The sequence below is a fragment of the Acomys russatus genome, chromosome 14, assembly GCF_903995435.1.
Source record: "Acomys russatus chromosome 14, mAcoRus1.1, whole genome shotgun sequence".
Lineage (NCBI taxonomy): Eukaryota > Metazoa > Chordata > Mammalia > Rodentia > Muridae > Acomys > Acomys russatus.
Window position 1 is genome coordinate 11,828,512 of NC_067150.1, and position 20,869 is coordinate 11,849,380.

The following is a 20,869-nucleotide window of genomic DNA, read 5'->3' on the forward strand; positions in this document are numbered from 1 at the left end:
GCTTACAGGTCTAGAAACTAGCAAGTCTGCAATCAAGGGGCAAATAGACCCACTTTCTGCTGAGTTCCCGATCCTTATAGATGGTTTCTTCATCTGAACTCTCACATGATATAAAGGGAAGGAAGGGCACTCACACTACTGTTTTGAAGCTTTTAATCCCATTCACAAAGGTGGAGGAGACCTCATGTCTTGTTTTCTGAAACACCAACCTGTTCGCACTGGCCTCTCTGGCTATTAGATTCTAAGGCGTCATTCTAGGTGGATGCTGACTTTCAGACACCTTCAGACTGCTGCCCTCTGCCCCCAAGTTGGTGCTGAGCTTAGCCTTGGAATGTGCTGACTTTGAGAACAGGAGCAGGTTCTGTGCGGAGACTTTGGGAGTCTCTTTTTGTGAAGAAGACACAGGGGCTGCAGATAATGGCCTGTTGGGGCAGGAGGGAAAATGGTGTAAAATTTAGAATCTGTTCCAGTGGAGTTCAGATATCTGACCTGTTAGTCATGGGACACATGACTCTGACTGGACAGGCCTCTGAAACTACCTTGTTGAGTATTGTGATGATAAGAGATAGTATCCTAAAACCAACTTGTCCTTGTCCTGGTACTTAATAGAGTCTCTGTGGGTGGAAAAACTAAATGCTAATAATGGATAATATAATACCCTCCCAATCACCCCTGATTAAAGTCCCAAGCTAGAAATCATTTGTCTTAATTAAATATTTCACCAATTAACCTCAAGGAAACAATTAGGGAAATCTGGGTTGTAGTTTATAGTATACAAAATAATCTAGTAGAAAGTCACAGTGTAAAACATGCATTGTGCTCTTTCTAGACCACTTTACACCTCTGAGTAGTCAAGAATATGTATTACCGATGTGCCAAGGAGCAAGAATTCATTCTTTGTGAAGGAAAAACTGATTAAATTGCATCTTACACACTAGTGATTTAAATCGTGAGCAGACTCAGTGTAGCATGAGGAGAGTTAATCTGGCTACTGTGAATATTATTAAACATTTAATAAATGCCCATGCATGGTAAAGAATTGAAAGGTGTGGTTTTGTACGCTAATCACCAAAAAAAGTCAAGAACATAAATCTAGGAAAGGCATCAACTACTCGCAATATCTCTCTTTCGTAAGGCAGAAGTACCCATAATTATTGAAGCACAAATAGGTTTAGGAGCCTTAAGAAAGACATTCAGAAAAAGATTGTCACCATGGAATAATAAAAGGTTTATTTGGATTGTAAAATTTGATTAGAAAAGAAAAATATACCAAGCACCTGAACTAAACCATCTTTCACTCAAATGGATGAGGGGAAAAAAGAGCTTGGCGGGGAGGGGAATAGACTCCGCCAGCACTTTTCTTGGGAGCTAAGGTCTAGGGCAGTATTTGCAAAGCCTGTGTAGCAAGAATACTTAGAGACTGACTCGAACTTTCTCAGCTTGCTGGGAGCTACCCACTTACAATCTGGGACCTTGCCAGGGATCGTGCACTGTGAATAAATCCCCAAGATTCTTGCTCCAAATCTGGAACTTGGTAAGGAGTACAAGGCACTGAGCAACCTTTGGCAGCCGACATAGAATTCTTAAAAGACAAAAACCTAAACATGCAGAAGTCATGTCTGCCTTTGGGTCAAGTAGGTAGGCACAGCAAAGCTTGGTCCTGAGCCTCAGGACTTTCTGCCAGACCCAGAGATCACTCACTCAGCCTTGGTTCTGCTAATGCTTTTCAACCCTTCAAGGCAAAGTGTCAATGGATCCTTCAAGAATCATGTGAGCCTTAGGGTTGGGTGGTGATGGTTTCTTTGGTGAAAACCCATCAAATTTATGTACGCTGGCACAAGTGCACACAGCATACAGGGGCTCCTGGGCTTACATCCTGAAACCTAGGGTCAGTGAGATTCAAGGAAAGGATACGACACTGACTATTCTACACAAATTCTACTCTTCATTAAAAATTCAATCTCAGTTACACAGGCAGCCAGCACCATCCGTGCCCAGTGCCAGGAGACACAGGTCCACAGACTGGCTTGCTTCCTCATTTGGCATAAATGCGACCTTCACAATTCAGGTAAATTTGACTCAAAGAAGTTAATGTTCACATCAAATACATTTTTAATTCATCACTTAGTGTTACAACACAATTGACAAAGATCTTTATAAATGAAAAAAAAAAAAAATACATTTTACCAAGCTCAGAATATAACTGAACAGCTATGAGCCATTGAAATGCTTTTTGTTTGTTTGTTTTGTTGGTTGGTGGGGAGCTTTCAACAACAAGGATGTGAAATGTTTGGAGTCATTTTCTAAATTGAAGACCCAAGTTAACAACAATAACCTATACAACATATGAGCAAAGTGTAATCCACTCTTGACAAACTTCTGCCCTGCCTCTTTGAATCAAGGCCGAGTTGTAGCTTCCTAGTTAGACAACTTACGGTAGCTTTGATTCAAGAAATTTGTAACACAAATGTAAATCCTCCTATTGACATCCACCTGAGTTACAAGGCCAAAAGTGCTCATTGCAGGAGGAAAGTAAAGCCCCCTCTTTGAGGCCATAGCAAGAAGATGGCAGTCTACAAGTCCAAAAGAAGGCCTGCTTTTCACCGTGTGGGTACACTGATTTCGGGCTTCCAGAATGCACAACTATGAGAAATAAATGTCCATTAAAGCCACCCAGGGTGGTAGGTGGCTTACATAGCAGCCTAGGCTGGATAAGATATGGAGCAAACAATTCTATGGTTATTGTAGAAAATTAGTTAATATACATAAATTTACTCTGAAAGCACAACACACTAGTATGGCAATTCACAGAAAAATAGAGAAGCTACATTTTCCTCTTTTGTGATTTTTACAATCTACTAAAACTAGAAAAATGTGTGGTGCTAACAACCGAAGATACACACAGATGCATGCACACATGTGCATATGCACTCACACATGGAAAGGAACATGCAAACATTCACACACACGTATACACACATGTGTACAGGCACATATAGATTTGCACAAATGATAACCATAACACATATTTTAAAAATTATGCTGATATCTATGATAGAAAGTAAGTGAATTAATTTTGGAAATGAAATGTTTGTCAAATTTGCTCCATGTTTTAAAACACCTATGGAGTCAATTATTATAAATAATGTGTTATACAAAAAACACAGAATAGCTTTAAAAATACTGAATAATAAAATAACTGATGGCGGTATCATCATCCCTAACCTCAAATTGTACTACACGGCTATGGTAATAAAATTACCATATTATTCATACAAAGAGAAACACATCAATCAATGGTATCAAATTGAAGGCTCAGACATAAATCCACATACGATTGGATGCCTGATTTGTGAAAAAGAAACCAGAAACGTACAGTGAAAAAAAGATGGCATATTCAGCAAATGATGCTGGTCTAACTAGATGAATACATGTCGAAGAATTCAAATAGAGCCATATGTAGCACCCTGCATAAAACTCATCAAAGACTACGGCACAAAACCAGATGGCCTGAATCTGATAGGAAAGAAAGTGGGGAATAGCCTTGAACTCACTGGCACAGGGAAGTACTTTCTGAACAGAAGACCACCAGCACAGGCACTAATGAAGTTGAGAAGGTTCTGGATGGCAAAGAACATCATCATTCAGACAAAATGGTACCTACAGAATGGGAAAAGATTTTTGCCAACTACACATCAGATAAAGGGATACTATCCAGAACATATAAAGAACTCAAAGAACTAGATATCAAGAAAATAAATAACCCAAAATAGGTACAGGTCTAAACAGAGAATTCTCAAAAGCAGAAACGCAAATGGCTGAGAAACACGTAAGTGTTCAACATACTTAGACATCAGGGAAATGCAAATCAAAAGTACTTTAACATTTCATCTCACACCTGTCAGAATGGCAAAGATTAATAAAATAAGTGACAGACAGATCATGCTGACAACAACTTGGAGTGACTCATCCGCTGCTGATGCGAGTGTGGAGTTGTATAGCTCCTGTGAAAATCAGTGTGGTGGTTTCTGAGGAAGATGGGAATTCATCTACCTCCAGATGCAGCGAGGCCACTCTTGGGCATATACTCAAAAGGTGCTTCATCTTACCAGAGAAATACTTGATCAGCCATGTTTGTGGCTGCTCTATTCATAACAGCCAGAAATTAGAAACAAACCAGATGTACATTGGCTTATGAATAAAGAAAACGTATTATATTTATGTAATAAAAATATTACTTAGCCATTAAAAAACAAAATCATGAAATTATCAGTTAAATGGCTGAGACTAGGGGAAAAAAAATCAACCTGAGGGAGTCAACCCAGACTCAAAAACACAAGTGTAGTATGAATTCACTTTATAAGTGGATGTTAGCTATTAAGCCAATGATAACCAAATGATAACCTATAGAGCCACAGAGATTAGATATAGAGTATGGGTCTTAGGGGTAATATGAAAATCTAATACAGTAGAAGCTTCTGTGTGTGTGTATGTATGTATGTGTGTGTGTGTGTGCGTGTGTGTGTGTGTGTGTCTGTGTTGGGAGAAAGAGCCCTGACTAGACATCTCTTATCACCAAATGAAGTGTCCAGTACTACAGTTGGGTTACATCTAACTGAGCTGTTGGCTAAAGGGTTCCCATAAGGAACCCCCAAACAACCAGGCTGGCACTACGTCTATAAGTTGCTCTTCACAAACTGATGGCAAAGCCCTATCACTGAACACACTTATACAACTCACTGACCATGGAGACGTTGACCTGGAGCTTACAGAGAGTCTTCACTCCTGCACACTCATGGTTTTGGTGCCACAAGGTACTCTGCACACGACAAAGGGAGAGTTGTACAGACCAACCCAGGCACAAACTGTTTGTTCTACAAAGGAGTCCTGCTTGTAAGCAATGCTAGTCCAATGATGGAACAAAGTTTATTAGGGCATAGCCAACCAATATCTACTTTGACTTAAGGCCCAATCTGAGATGAAGCCCGTATCCAATCATGCTTGGGTGACCAAGACTGAGAGAGTAGGTAGCCCAGGGACATAGGGTAAAACCAAATACAACTTTTCTCAAAAAGCAACAGAACTAAAATGACTCCTAATGCCATTCTGCTATACTCATATCAGTCCCTTGCTCAGCCATCTTCAGAGAGGCTTTCTCCTACAGCAGACGGGAACAAATACAGAGACCCACAGTTAGACAATATACAGAGAGCAGGAGACCCTAGGACACTCAGCCCTAGATGAGATGTCTTCATCAAATCCTTCCCCTCGGTCTCAGAGAAGCCATTAGTTGCAGAGGTGGAAAGAACAAAGCAGGCAGAGAGGATGGGGAACACCAAGGAGACAAGGCCTTGCAGACCATGACCAATGCGTATATGAACTCAGAGACTGAGGCAGCATTCACAGGGGCTACAAGGGTCTAAAGCAGATGGGGTGCCAGAGCTGAAAGGAGAAGTGAACATATCTCACCATGCCTAACCCAGAAACTAGCTATTATTCATAACCACTTATAAATGATAATTTAGTTTTCTTCAGGGGAGTCTCATTGGGGAAACTATTTTTTATGATTTATATATCTTTTCTTATTTTATGTACATTGCTTTCTGCCTGTTTGTATGTGTTAGGGTGTCGTATTCCCTGGAACTGGAGTTATATGTTGTGAGTTGCCATGTGGGTGTTGGGAATTGAACCTGGGTCCTTTAGAAGAGCAAATGTTGCTCTTAATTGCTGAGCCATCTCTCCAGCCCCAATTAACTGCTCTTATGTCCACTAGTAGATGGCCGATAGAACAATAACTCAATGTAATCTTTTGAAATTCTTTGTTTCATAATGTGATGCCAGGGCTTTTTCTTTTCTTCTTCGTTTCTGTTTAATCTTATTTTATTTTAATATTTATTTATTTCCTTTTTTTTTTTTTATCCTGCAGGTTTTTTTCATATGTATTGTGGTTTCTCTACTGTGTTTTTATGGGGTTTCTGGGTGGGTGAATGAGTGAGTCTCTATGTCTGTATCTATTTCTTGTATCTGTCTTTTCTTGGGTTTTTTTCCTTCTGTTTGCTTATTTTTGTCCTATTCTGATAGGTTTGCCTTTGCTTTGCCTTATTTTATTTTATTATTATTCCTTCGAAGCCTGTTTATTTTTTAAAGAGAGACAGATTGGGGGAAGATCCAGATGGGAGGGGAGGTGGGAAGAGACTGGAAAAGTGGAAGGAAAAGAAATCATAATCAAGATATATTAGATTAAAAAGTCTATTTTCAATAAAAGAAAAAAGGCATAAAAGTAAGGCATGAACATTAAAAATGCCTTAAAGTCAAGTTTCTATGAATACAAACGCTTTTCAAGCCCATGCGCATGTGTTGATGGAGCACACAGATATACAAACGCTTTTCAAGTCCATGCGCATGTGTTGATGGAGCACACAGATATACAAACGCTTTTCAAGCCCATGCGCATGTGTTGATGGAGCACACAGAGTATGAAACACAGTTGTTCAACATGAAAGACCAGGCAACAATTCCCTACAGCAAAGCCTTCCTGTAAAGGGAAATACTCATATATAAGACGCATTCGAAAATCAATTTCATACTTCTAATTTATAACCAATTCAAGTGCAATTACTGCATCAGAGCCATTCATTTGGCTGGGGTCAGGAATACAATCACCAGGGGCAACAATGATGTAAAGCTTCTCAGAAGATAACCTCCGAACAGACGTAAAACACAACACAGATAGGACACTTACTGGGCACTGTAACTGTCCCTGCGTAAACTGATCTACTTTGAAAGCAAGCCATTCCGAGACGCCGCTCATGCTCGACACTGTGTCTCCTCAAATAGAAACCCTCTCCACCTGCCCTGTGCCCTGGTTCTTAGCCCTTCTCCAATAATGTAAGTGGAAGAACACATTCAGCAGAAAACATCAAACTTACCACTCTCGTCGTCTATGTTGAACCTCCCAAGCCCACTGCCGTCTCTGATGGAGTACTGGATCTCTCCATCCCTTCCAGAGTCCTCATCATGGGCAGTCACCTGCAGCACACTTGTTCCAATCCGTGAATTTTCTTTTACAGATCCAACGACAGCGAAGTCTGGGAAATAGGGTGTGTAGAGGTTTTCATTGACGTCTACGACCTCCACCTCCACGAAAGAGACCGACGACAGAGAGACAGGCCGCCCCTTGTCTTTGGCCCTCACTGTGAGGTTGTAGAATTGCTGTTTCTCATAGTCTAGCTCTTTGCTCAAGCGGATGGCCCCGCTTGCTTTGTCTATTTCAAATCTCCCATTGTAATCATTGACCAAAGAGTAACGAACTTGACCCCCCAATCCAAGGTCAGGATCCTGAGTCTCAAGCCAAGCAATGACTGTACCAACGGGGAGATCTTCAAGGACCTTCACACTGTAGCTGCTGGGGATAAAAGCTGGGGAGCAGTCGTTGACATCATCCAGAAAGATCTTCAGAGTGACGACAGAAAACAGCTGCTGGCCACTTTCTGCTTTGTCCCTGGCTTCTATTTTCAAAGAATAGTTGGCTTTGGATTCTCTGTCCAATTGGTCGGCTACATAAACAATTCCAGTTGAGCTATTGATGGTAAACTGCCGTGTGTCTGTCAAGACCGAGTAGATTACCTCACCATTAGAACCCAGGTCTTTGTCTCTTGCTTCCACTTGAATAATCTCAGTGCCAATACTTGAACTTTCAAGAATGCTGACCGAGTAGCTGTTCTGAAGAAACACTGGGCTGTTGTCATTAGCGTCCTCCACATTGACGGTCAGCAATCGCCATGACGATTTCTGGGGCTTTCCAAGGTCATATATGGTTATGTTGAGGAGGTAGAGGTCTGTATGCTCTCGGTCCATAGGCATGAGGACTTTAAGTTGTCCGGTCTCCATATCGATACTGAAGCAGCTGTCTGTATTTCCATCTGATATTGTGAACAGCACCTTCCCATTGAAGCCAGAGTCAGCATCGTATGCTTTAATCTTCAGGATGTTAGTTCCAACCGGCATGTCCTCCCGCACAGCCACATCCGAGGGGAAAGACTTGTCAAAGTGCGGTCCTTGCCTATTAATGGAATAAAAGTCAAGAAATCCATCTTCCAGATTCAGCTTCCCATTAGCTTTGGCTTTAATGAGTAGTTTCTCCGCCAATTTCTGAGCCACGCGAGTTTCTCTGCAGCTGAAGCTCTTTGAAGACACTTTGCCGTGGAGGACCGAGATGTTAATGGCCATAGGGTCTGCAAAATTCTCCCCATCTGTAGCCGTGATTTGGAGGGCAAAATTACCATTTTTAATACCAGAATTCATCAGGGGCTTCTTAAGCTGTAAAACACCAGAGTCTGGGTTTAGATAAAAAAAGCCAAGTTCATTTCCAGAAATGATTTTGTACTTCACTAGCTCGAGCTCGTCAATATCAATGGCAGAGACAGCAGTGATATGGCCCCCAACAGGAAAGTCGTATGAAATAACTCCCTGGCAAGCCACTTTTTCAAAGAGAGGGCTGTTGTCATTGACATTACCTACCCGGATGGTCACATTCACCTCGCTTTCGTGGCGGTACGGTGAGCCCCAGTCCGAGGCTCTCACAACAAACCTGTACGTCTCTGGGGAGGACTCAAAATCTAACTCTTCTGTTGTGCTGATCACGCCTGTGAACTGGTTAATGGCAAATGGTAAAAGGTTCAGGCTGGCAATACTGTAGGTGATGTAGCCATTTTCCCCTTTATCCTTATCAGAGGCTGACACGGTCAGAATATCTGTCCCAACTGGAACGCTCTCATTCACAAAAGTCTCATACAGCGTCTGCTGGAATTCTGGGGTGTGGTCATTGGCATCCTCAATCCCAATGGTGACTTGGGCCTTTGCGTCTCCTTCCTTGTCTGTTACCTCCAGCTTATAAACCTCCTTCTTCACTGTATTAAGGGGCTGTGCTGTGACAATCAGACCTGACCGAGGATTAATTTTGAAGTACTCTGCATCTTTCCCAGGAGATAGTTTGTATTCCACATCCAGAGGCTCAGGATTGACCTTGACTATGGCCACCATGACCCCAGGAGGAGAAAACTCACTTATCCTGACTTCGTACACATCCTTTTCAAACTTGATGGGGAGGCTGTCTCTCCTGGGATTGGCAACGTGGACTGTCTTTAATTCTGAAGACCTCGGAGGGGACCCTTTGTCTTTCGCTTGAATAGTGAGGTTATAGCCATAGGAGACGCTTTCCCAGTTCACCTGCCTTCTCTCCTTGACTTTATACTCATTCATCCACTTTCCTTCTTTAGCCAGAAAGAACTGATCCAAAGGATCTCCATCCACAATGGCAACAGATTCAATCTCTCCATTGGCTCCCTCATCCAGGTCATCAACTGTCACTATTGCATATGTTGGCTCCTTGTCCAATGAGAAAGGGGTGTGAGTGACCACATGGATAACCGGAGCATGCTCGTTTATGCGTTCAATGTGGACGTAGAGCTTGGCCGTGCTGCTTACTCCATTGTTACCATAGAGTTTCATCCCCCGGTCAACAGCTAGGATTTCTAGATCATATCTGTTCTTCTCATCATAATTTAACCGTCCACTTAAAGAGATGACGCCACTTGTGGGGTGAACTGAAAAAAGATCAACCTTGCTTTTAAAGTAGTAGTAGAACTCTCCATTGGAACCAATGTCTGCATCTGTGGCTGTCACCTGGGCAACACTAGTCCTGAGTGGCGTGCTTTCTGCAATGGTCACTGAGTAAGTGGTGGGTGAAAACAGAGGCCTCAGGTCATTCATGTCTAAAACCTGGATATTCACTTTGGTCCATGCTTCCAAATCTTCTCCTCTGACTGAGCCTTTTATGATTAATAAATAATTATCTTGGATTTCCCTGTTCAATATGGCAGAATTGCCACCTTTAGTTCTTATTCTGAGGAAGCAGAAATCTGCAATGATGACCTCCTCAGCCTTAAAAAACCCTTCCTCATCTCCAGACACTATTCTGTACTTGATATCCCAGGACAGGTCCACCAAGGTGATGCCCATTCTGCTCTGGCTGTTGACATAGGTCCTTGCTGCTGAGTTCTCATACACTGTAGCGTTATAGATGGGATGTGTGAAGTGAAAGCCCAGGGGTCCCATTCCTGGCAGTCCCTGGGAGACAGTGGCCAAGAGCTTCAGGAGCAGGAGGATGAGGCAGGAAGAAGGCCTTGTGCCCACACAGTGTCCCATAGTCACACCCATCACATCAAAAGTCCATCCTGGAAGGAAACACAGAGAGAAGATATAGATGAATTTAGCATAGAATGAGGGAAAGAAACACAAAAGAACTGCTATGAAAAAAGTGCTTTCAGAAGGCTTCATTGTTAAAAAACAAAACAAAACAAAACAAAACAAAAAAACCTGTTCACTAAAGCATCAATTCAAAAATTAGAACCTTCACCAATGATACTGGATAATAAAAAATAAAAAGTAATTAGAATTTAACCTTATCTTGATTGAACTTCCTTAAGTGACACTTTTCCACTACTGCTGAGATTGGTTTGGGGCACCAAATTTATTATATGTCAGAGGTCAACTTAGAAATGAATAATTGGAGAACTTAAATTCATTTAACTTTAACCTATAGTAGCCCTTTACATAATTATTCTAAGAAAAAATACATATATACATATATTTCTTCATTACTGCACAGTTCAAAATTTAAAAAGAAACACTCAAAAGATACTAAAATACTATCAATAGAAAATTAAATAACTTAGAGTCCATTCTTTAAGTACAGCGTAGTCACTAACATGATGGGAACAGATGCTTTCAGATGCATAAAGATGAAGAGCTAAGGTAAGAAAAGGTGGCCAGGCTGCATCTGAGTGTATTCTATTTAAACATCGACAGGAATAGTTGCAGCTTTAGCTTTCAAATGGCTAATAATGTGGGATGTGGAGACATCATTTCATTTCCCACTTTCATTCATTGTTGCTCACTGATGGTTATTTAATTGCTTTTCCACAACTACAGTCTGGCAAGGATTTGCTTGGAGGTGCTGCTGTCTTCTATTGCGCTCACTTTAAAACTGATCAAAATGAGTAGACAGGTCAATGTCTTGGCAGGGGAAAATGCTTAGTGTAACTAAGCACAGGTGACAGTCCCTCAAGGGTCTGCATAACATAAACCACACACGCCAGTGTCTACACATTGCATGAGGAAGGTTATAGTACTTTCCTGAAAGTATGTAAGGACCTACAAAAGTTACCTCCAGCTACTTCCATCAAGAACTATACAATGTTGTCAGTCTCTATAGTTTTATGACCATCTAGATTAAAAGACAGAAACACTGTTATATTTTACCAGTAAAACCTGTCAAATACTGGGTGGGAAATGTCCATTTAACAAGCAACAGCTAAATCAGGTTATATTGTTGCTCGGTTTTTCAGAATCTCTAAATATGAATTATTACACCAAGTAGCACTGTCATGCTCCTTCCAGTTGCCTACTGGAAATGCAGAAATAGAGACCTGGACGACCCTGCTGGTGGCAAGCTGCTCATCTCACTGTGCCACATTAAAAAAAAAAAAAAAAAACACTGAGTTTATTATTTTTCATTATGTGTAGGTGTGTGTGTGTGTCTGTCTGTGGGTATGTGCACATGAGCACAGGTAGCCAATTCCCTGTAATTAGAGTTGCAGATAGTTGTGAGCTGCCTGATGGATGTAGGTCCTCTGGAAGAAGAGTGAATACTCTTAACTGCTGAGCCATCTCTCTAGTCTCCCACCATACTGCATTTAATCTTGGAAGATAGGTAACAGTTTTACCTGATAGCATACTGGAAAGTGGACAGCTATATAAGCTAGCCTATTTTGTTCAGCCAGTGGCCTGACCAATGTTAACAGGTAGATGTGGCTCAGTGGGCTCTCTGATACTTGGCTTTCTTAATGTCTGTGAGCTCCATCTATCTCACCTCATTCTCACTAAATCATCTGTAAGATAGATGCCAAATTCAGGCTTCCTGATACCCAGATGATGTAATTTACTTCTACTGAACTTGTCAATAGATTATTGATAAAAATGCGTGGACCCATCTAGCATTTCTAATTCCTTACATCCTTTCTAGTTTCAAATTAGTGGTGTTATGATAAATAAAAACCCCTATAGAAGTTTAACACTTTAAAGCACTACAAATTATTTTTCTGCTGTATAAAATATTTTTAAATTCTAAGTTGGCGAGGTATATATTACTGTAGCTGTTTTTGTAGGTCAGAACATCAAACTAGTGACAAAAGGTGAGTTTGAAAATGTACTTTCTAGCTGGGCGTGGTGGCGCACGCCTTTAATCCCAGCACTCGGGAGGCAGAGGCAGGCGGATCGCTGTGAGTTCGAGGCCAGCCTGGTCTACAAAGTGAGTCAGGATGGCCAAGGCTACACAGAGAAACCCTGTCTCGAAAAAAAAAAATGTACTTTCTTCTCAGGCTTCTAGGCTTTCCCATTACCTTTCAGCTTGGTTCCAATGAGGCATAACTCTAGGTATGTGTGTGCTGGGTTCCTGTTGGGATGTATGTACCTTGCTACTATTCCCAGCTGAACCACTTATACAATAGACAATACTGAGTACCAGGTACAACACAGCAAATTCGATATAAGGATCTCAGTCTCATAGGCAGTATAGGCCACAACATTGAAAAGCAGAAAGAAGGTATGACCTTTTATAAAAGAAGTTAATTTTACACATAGCTCCTCTGAGTGTCATCAGGAAATGTCTTATGGGCTGAGAACATACATAAATCAGAGCTGTGCCCTTACTCAGAGGGCCACGAATAAGACCAGGGAGGTGGCAGCCAGCAATGCTAGTCAGTAGGTTTCAAGAAATGCACTGTTTGACTCATGGGAACTTCAGAGGTAACTTGACTTGTATTTTGTGTTGTGCACACATTCAAATCTGAGTGTGGTAGCCTCCTCTCCAGCAATCACACACTGAAGCCAGAAGAAGCTTTAGTGATATTTTGTGTGCACTGATGGGCCCTTCTTGTAGTCCTCTGAAGATGCTTAGGACCAGTGGAGGTTCTGCCTTTAGCTCACTGACCATGAACAGCAGAAACAGATGAAAGGCCATGGTCTGTTCTCTCAGAGGAAAACCCTGGAGCCCCCCCTCAGTACCCATCCAGTTTCTGTTTTATTTCCCATTCATCCTGTTAACTTTGGAACATGCCCATGGCCTTAGGTTGGCATATGCACTGCTGGGAGAGCCTGAAGTCCTGGACAGGAACAGAACCACCCTCAAGTGGTCAGTTTCTGTCCTTACATTCCTACCCTGAACTCCTGCTGCACAAAAGCTGAGAAGAGACATACTTATGCCCAATTCTGTCTGTGGTGTTAGGTACAGTACCTGCCATACATAAAGCAACCATGCTAGGAGGCTGAGCAGCATCTTGTAGTAGCAATATGATTAGAGGGTTTTTAAAAATTTTTTATTAATTTATTCTTGTTACATCTCAATGGTTATCCCATCCCTTGTATCCTCCCATTCTTCCCTCCCTCCCTCCCATTTTCCCCTTATTCCACTCCCCTATGACTGTTCCTGAGGAAGATTTCCTCCCTCTGTATATGCTCATAGGGTATCAAGTCTCTTCTTGGTAACCTGCAATCCTTCCCTGAGTGCCACCAGGTCTCCCCCTCCAGGGGACATGGTCAAATATGAGAGTGGAGAGTGGGGTATAATTGGAGGTTTTAATGTGCTCATTTCAATGACCCCCAAGGAAGCACACTGAGCACTGAGAGAATGAGGACAGGGAGAGGGAAGGAGGGAGGGAGGGAGAGAGAGAGAGAGAGAGAGAGAGAGAGAGAGAGAGAGAGAGAGAGAGAGAGAGAGAGAGAGAGAGGAGAAACTCCAGTAATCACGTGGGTTAAAAAGAAGTTTTAAAGATGCAGTCCATACAGGGAATCTGAGGGCCCAATAACGGAAGATATTCCATGATACTCAGTCCTCAGGTCTCCCAACACAAGAGCAAATACCAGAGCATATTGTATGTCAATTCAAGTCATGTCCATTGGCCAACTGTGGGACTATGTCAGAACCAGCACTCATCAAGATTTGGGACCACCACCCTGTTCCAACCTTGGATACTCCTTTGGGATATTCTCTCCCTGGAGTAGACAACTACTCTTAAGCGGCCCTCTATGTGTCCTAGGGATTTTCACCTTTGCAAGGTCTTTTATGGATCCTTCAAAGCAAAGCATGCTGTCATGAGGTGAAATGACTGTTCAATTTAACTAATCAAAATAGATGCTTCCCCAAATGGAGCTTTTCTTTCAGCATAGTCACTGCTACTTTTCTCTCTTATAAACTAGGATGAGTACTCTTAAATACAATTGGAACCACTTCAAAGCAGGTTTAAATGATGTTGTATTGCTTCGCACGGAAATTTGTATTTAATTAAAACAAGCCAGAAAACACACAAATCAACAAACTAAGCAACAGTACTTTCAACAGTTTCAGCTATCAAGCCCTAACTATCTCATATAGCATTTGTATATGTGGTTTTTGAAGAAGGAAAGCAAAAACTACACCTGGCACAAATGCTGGCAGTCTTTCTTGCAGGTATGAGGAATACAAGATTGTTATTTACTATTAGGAATTTTGTACAATTGAAAAATAAACGCTAGAATAAAACCCTAACATCTGTTCTTAACATGTCAAGATAATAATTTTTATTATTTTCAGAAAGATCTTGGTTTCTCCACATGGAAGTCAAACCTGGATGTGATGCTGTGATAGTTATGATGTCTTAGATGTGCTGTGCATTGATTTATGCTACTGTTTCGGGATTATTTTAAAGAAAGCACCCACTTCTGAACCCCAGAGCCCATTTTCTACAGCTTAGCAACATAATCAATATTTTTTATACAATCGTCAAAGAGATCACTGAGTCATCAATCTTGGAGACATTTGTCTTTAAGAGGCAGTGCTGGCCTATCTCCCAGCCAACCTTTCTCACGGTGAGTGTGGATCTCGGTGTGGGACTTGGAAGGAGCATGCAGATCTGTTTTTAAAGGGATAAATAAAAATACTGGAGACCTTGGAGCAGGTACAGCAGTGACTTGGACAGCCTTGACCAGGTTAGTAATCAGGCATGAGTTCATAACCTGATGATATTTGCTTGCTGCACCATAAAACTCTCCTCTTTAGCTTATTTCTGAACAGAAAAAGGCTACCTGAAGAAATCTTCTACTTTCCCTCTCTCTCTTCCTGACTTACACATTTTGAAAGTGTCCATTCTCCAGAAAGAACTCCAAATGTACGTTGTGTGAAGCAGTGGATCATACAGTACATCCTCCTACAGATGTCCTTAGGGAAGACGTGTGTACTCTAACTCAGGCAAGCAGCCATCATCAGATGCTTACTGTGGCAAAGCTCTCACCAACAAACACTGCTTAAGCGATACTGAATGTCCTTTGACACATGACCTGAGGTTTAATCTGAGCTCTGTTATTAGCTGTGCAAATGTTGGCAGTTTTTTAAAAGCCTATCAATGCTTCAGTGTCTATTAATGAAAAGTAAACCTACTCATTCTACGCAGAGCAGGATTTGAGTTAAAACATATAAAGTAGGGGAGATCCAAGATGGTGGCGAGCAGCGTGGACTGTGTTTGGAAGCTCCAGTAAACGATTCAGGGAATTGCATGGAATTCTGAATCAGGAACACCAAGCTCCCCACCCCACTACAGCAGGAGTACTCCACAGTTCAAAAGGACCAAAATACAGAAAACCTGCATACCCCTCCACACCGGAGGAGCGCGGATATTCTCGGACCAGAGTGGCAGCGGCGGCAGCTGAGGTTTGCAGCTGGGAACCCTCCGGCAGAGGTGATTGGTGTGGTAATTGGTGGGAATTGCTGTGTGAGAGGGGGCTCTGCAAGATTTGGGCCCACGACCCTAGCTGAACTCGGTGCGTAGTTTGGGCCCTGTGACCCAAGCTCAACTCAGCACGTGGCTCGTGCCCTGAGACCCAAACTGGACTCAGAGTAATGTTTGGCCCCTGAGACTCTAGCTGAGCTCAGTGTATTGTTTGGGCCCAGAGTACCTAGCTGAGCTCAGCATGCAGTTTGGGCCCAGAGAACCTAGCTGGACGTGGAAGGAAGTTTGGGTCCAGAGACTCTAGCTGAGCTTGGCATGCAGTCCTGGCCCTGAGACATTGGCTGACTCAGCGTGCAGTCTGGGGCCCAGAGTCCCTGGCTGAATTCTTCGCACAGTTTGAGTCCAGAGTCCCTAGCTGAGCTCAGTGCATGGTGTGGGCCCAGATAACCTAGTGGGACTTGGTGGGCAGTTTGGGCCCAGAAACTCTAGTTGAGCTTGGCTTGTGGTCCTGGCCCTGAGACTCTGGCTGAACTCGGTGCACGGATTGGGCCCAGAGTCCCTGGGTGAACTTGGGGGTCAATTTGGGTCCAGTGCACGTAGCTGAACTCGGCAGGTGGTTTGGGACCAGAGAACCTAGCTGAGCTTGGTGCGCGGTCCTGCCTCTGAGACTTTGGCTGGAGTCAGCCCATGGATTGGGCCTAGAGTCCCTAACTGAATTTGGGCACAGTTTGGGTGCAGAGTCCCTAGCTGAGCTGGACGGGCAGTTTGAGCCCAGGGACTCTAGCTGAGTTCAGCTTGTGATCAGGGCCCCGAGACTCTAGCTGAACTCGGTGAGCTCAGTGTGCTGTTTGAGCCCGAGACCATGGTTAGACTCAGCACTAACTGGACTAAGTGAGTGGATTAGGCCCAGTGACCTGTTTGGGTCCAGAGACTGGTTTGGGTCCAGAGACGCAAACTGGAATCAGTGTGTGTGCAGTTTGGGCCCCATGACACTAACCTGGACTCTGTGAGCAGTCTGGGTCCTGAAACACTACCGGAAACCACAGACAAGCAGAGCATCAAAACTCCGGGACTACGGGGTAGAGAGGCCATTAGACCCCCTCCACCCAACCTGTTTCAATAGCTGGAGAGCTCCAGTGCTACAGTGGGACCCAGAAGGCTATGGACACTTTGGCCTGACTCAACGCACATTCAGAGACGCAGGACAATTACAAGACCCACAGTACAGGGGAGCTGGGGATCACTGGCTGTGAGAGACTCATACTACAGGGGCTAGCCTCCTGCCATCCAGACCAGTGAAGCAACAAAGAATCTGTCCTAGGGAAATCGTGAAAAAAACGGGTGAATCTATTCTAAGACTCCCTCCACCCAAATTCGGAAGCTACCTGCCAAAAACAGAGACGACAAGATCCCTAAAGCACAGCATAAAATCATACACACAAAAAAAAACCCGAAACATATAATATGGTGTCTCCAGATCCCAGCTATCCCAAAGAAAACAACCCAGAGAACTCAAACACAAACGGAAATACAAGAAAATGACCTCAAATCCTTAGTAATGAGGATGATAATGGAGGAAACAAAAAAAAATTCATAATCAAATGCAGGAAGATGCAGCCAAATGGTGGAAGACATAAAAGAGGCCTATAGAGAGGCACTGGAAAAAAAATCAGGAAAATAAAAAGAACCAGATGAAGGAAATCAATAAAATTATTCAAGCTTCTGAAGATGAAAACGGATTCAATGATAAACACACAGACAGAAGAAAAACGAGAATGTGAGAGCTCAAAGAGGAATGCGAGCAACACAGAGGAGAGCTTTTCTAACAGAATCCAAGAGATGGAGGAGCGAATCTCAGGTCTAGAAGATACAATCGTGATCTTGAAGCAACCATTAAAGAAAATGCTAAATCTAGATAATCTCCTTAGATGCAGTGAAAACATTTGATAAAATCCAACACCCATTCATGTTTAAAGTTTTGGAGAGACCAGGGATACAAGGCACATACCTCAACATAATAAAGGCTATATACAGCAGGCCAATAGCCAAAATCAAATTAAATGGTGAGATACTTAAGGAAATTCCTCTAAAATCGGGAACAAGGCAAGGCTGCCCATGCTCTCCATATCTCTTCAATATAGTACTGGAAGTTTAGCCAGAGCAATAAGACAACAAACGGAGATCAAGGGGATCCAAATGGGAAAGGAGAAAGTCAAATTATCTCTGTGTGCAGATGATATGATAGTGTACATAAGTGACCCCAAAATTCCACCAGAAAACTACTAGAGCTGATAAACACCTTCAGCAAATTGGCTGGATACAAAATTAACTCAAAAAAGTCAGTAGCCTTCCTATATACAAACGACAAGCATGCAGAGGAATAAATTAGGAAAACTACACCCTTCATGTTAGCCACAAGCAATATAAAATATTTAGGAGTTATTCTAACCAAGCAAGTAAAGAACTTGTTTGAAAAAAATTTCAAAACTCTGAAAACAGAGATTGAAGATGACATGAGAAGATGGAATGATCTTCCTTGCTCATGGATCGGGAGAATTAACATAATAAAAATGGCTATCTTACCTAAAGCAATTTACAGATTCAATGCAATCCCTATGAAAATACTACACAATTTTTAAAGACATTGAAAGTTCAATTCTCAACTTTGTATGGAAAAACAAAAAACCCAGAATAGCTAAAACAATCTTGTACAATAAAAGGTGCTCTGGGGATATCTCCATACCTGATCTCAAACTGTACTATAAAGCAATAGTAATTAAAACAGCATGGTACGGGCACAGCAACAGGCTGGTTGATCAGTGGAATTGAATCGAAGACCCAGATATGAATCCACACACACATGGTCACTTGATTTTTGACAAAGAAGCCAAATCTTTTCAATGGAAAAATGATAGCGTCTTCAACAAATTGGGCTGGTCTAACTGGATGTCTACATGTAAAAAAAAATACAATTGGACCCATATTTCTCAGCATGCACAAAACTCAAATCCAAGTGGATCAAAGACCTTAACATAAAACCAGAGACACTAAGTCAGTTAGAAGAAAAAGTAAGGAAGAGCCTGGAACACATTGGCACAGGAGACAACTTCCTGAACAGAACACCAACAGCCCAGACCTTAAGGTCAACAATTAATAAATGGGACCTCATGAGGCTGAGAAGCTTCTGTAAGGCAGGAGGCACTGTCAAGAGAACAAAGTGACAGCCTACAGACTGGGAGAAGATCTTCCCCAACCCTATATCTGACAAGGGTCTAATATCCAAAATATATAAAGAACTCAAGAAATTAAACACCACCAAACCAAGTAACCCAATTGAGAATTGGGGCTCAGAACTAAACAGAGAATTCTCAACAGAGGAATATGGAATGGCTGAGTAACAGTTAAAGAAATGCTCAACCTCCTTAGTCATCAGGGAAATGCAAATCAAAACAACTCTGAGATTCCAACTTACATCCATCAGAATGGCTAAGATAAAAATTTTGAGTGAGAACACATGCTGGCCAGGATGTGGAGAGAGAGAAACACTCCTTTATTGCTGGTGGGAATGCAAACTAGTACAGCCACTTTGGAAATCTATCTGGTGCTATGTCAGAAAACTGGGAATAGGGCTTCCTCAAGACCCAGCTATTCCACTCCTTGGAATATACCCAGAAGATACTCCAGCACACCAAAAACATTTGCTCAACCATGTTCATAGCAGCCTTATTCATAATCGCCAGAACATGGAAACAGCCTAAGTGTCCCTCAGGAGAAGAATGGACAAAGAAACTGTGGTACATTTACACTATGGAATACTACTCAGCTATTAAAAACAAGGAATTCCTGAAATTTGTGGACAAATGGGTTGAAATAGAAATGATCATAATGAGTGAGTTAACCCAGAAGCAGAAAGAGTCAAATGGTATATACTCACTTATATCTGGATACTGACCCAAGGATTATGTCCCATGAAAGTATTCACTTACCTGGAAACTGGGACAGAGGGGAGGACATCCTACTGGACTCCAGGTGAGAGAAGCATGGGAGAATGAGGAAATAGAAGGATCCAGAGGGTCCTAGAAACCTACAAGAAGAACATTATGATGGGCAGATCTGGGCCCAGCAGTCCTGCTCAAACTATGGCACCAGCCAAGGACAATACATGCAGTAAACTTTGAACCCCTACCCAGATCTAGCCAATGAACAGGACACTCTCCACAGTTGAGTGGAGAGTGGGGTCTGACTTTCACACGAACTCTGGTGCCCCATATTTGACCACGTCCCCTGGAGGGGGAGACCTGGTGGCACTCAGAGGAAGGATAGCAGGCTACCAAGAAGAGACTTGATACCCTATGAGCATATACAGGGGGAGGAGGTCCCTCTCAGTCACAGTCATGGGGGAAGGGAGTAAGGGGAAAATGGGAGGGAGGGAGGAATGGGAGGATTCAAGGGATGGGATAACAATTGAGATGTAATATGAATAAATTAATAAGATATATTTAAAATAAAATAAAATACCAAAAAGAAACCATATAAAGTACTTCAACTCCTGGCATAAACATGCATATGATTTTAACCCACCATCTTTTGCTATCATAGATTTTAGAGCCTAGAACTCTGGAGTCACTGGTGGGGAATCATGACCTATCCTTTCTTCTCTAACAGGAAAAGGCAACCCCAAGTCAAAGGAAAAGATGCCTCATCCTTGGCCCAAGCCTATGAAGATTAGTGTCCCCACCCCAATGATAAAAGAAACTTGAGTCAAATTTTTATGGATATTAAGTCTCAATTTTCTTGCTCTTTAAAATGGAGCTTTTAACAGACCATACTGCTATTCCCAGGGCTTAGCAGTGGGTAGGTGTATCATTGTACACTTAATCCCAAGCTTGGGAGACTGAGAAGAGAAGGGTATTGTTTAGAGGCTGGCTTGAGCTACATAGAGAGCTTGGGGCCAGCTTAGGCTATAGAGCAAGATCTTATTTCAATAAATAGACAGTAGTTCCATAGATACTACCTGACATTGTAATTACTTCAGGAGCAATAATACA

The 20,869-nt window shown here is 42.3% G+C and overlaps 1 protein-coding gene across 1 annotated transcript in view; it reads right to left on the reverse strand.

Moving 5' to 3' along the window:
- Fat3 (FAT atypical cadherin 3) overlaps positions 1-20,869 on the reverse strand; it is a 615,276-nt gene that overhangs the window by 478,594 nt on the left and 115,813 nt on the right. Inside the window, exon 2 of the mRNA XM_051155934.1 lies at positions 6,930-10,235. Coding sequence (XP_051011891.1) covers positions 6,930-10,218 — 3,289 coding nt within the window. The 5' untranslated portion in view covers positions 10,219-10,235. The remainder of the gene's footprint in view (positions 1-6,929; positions 10,236-20,869) is intronic.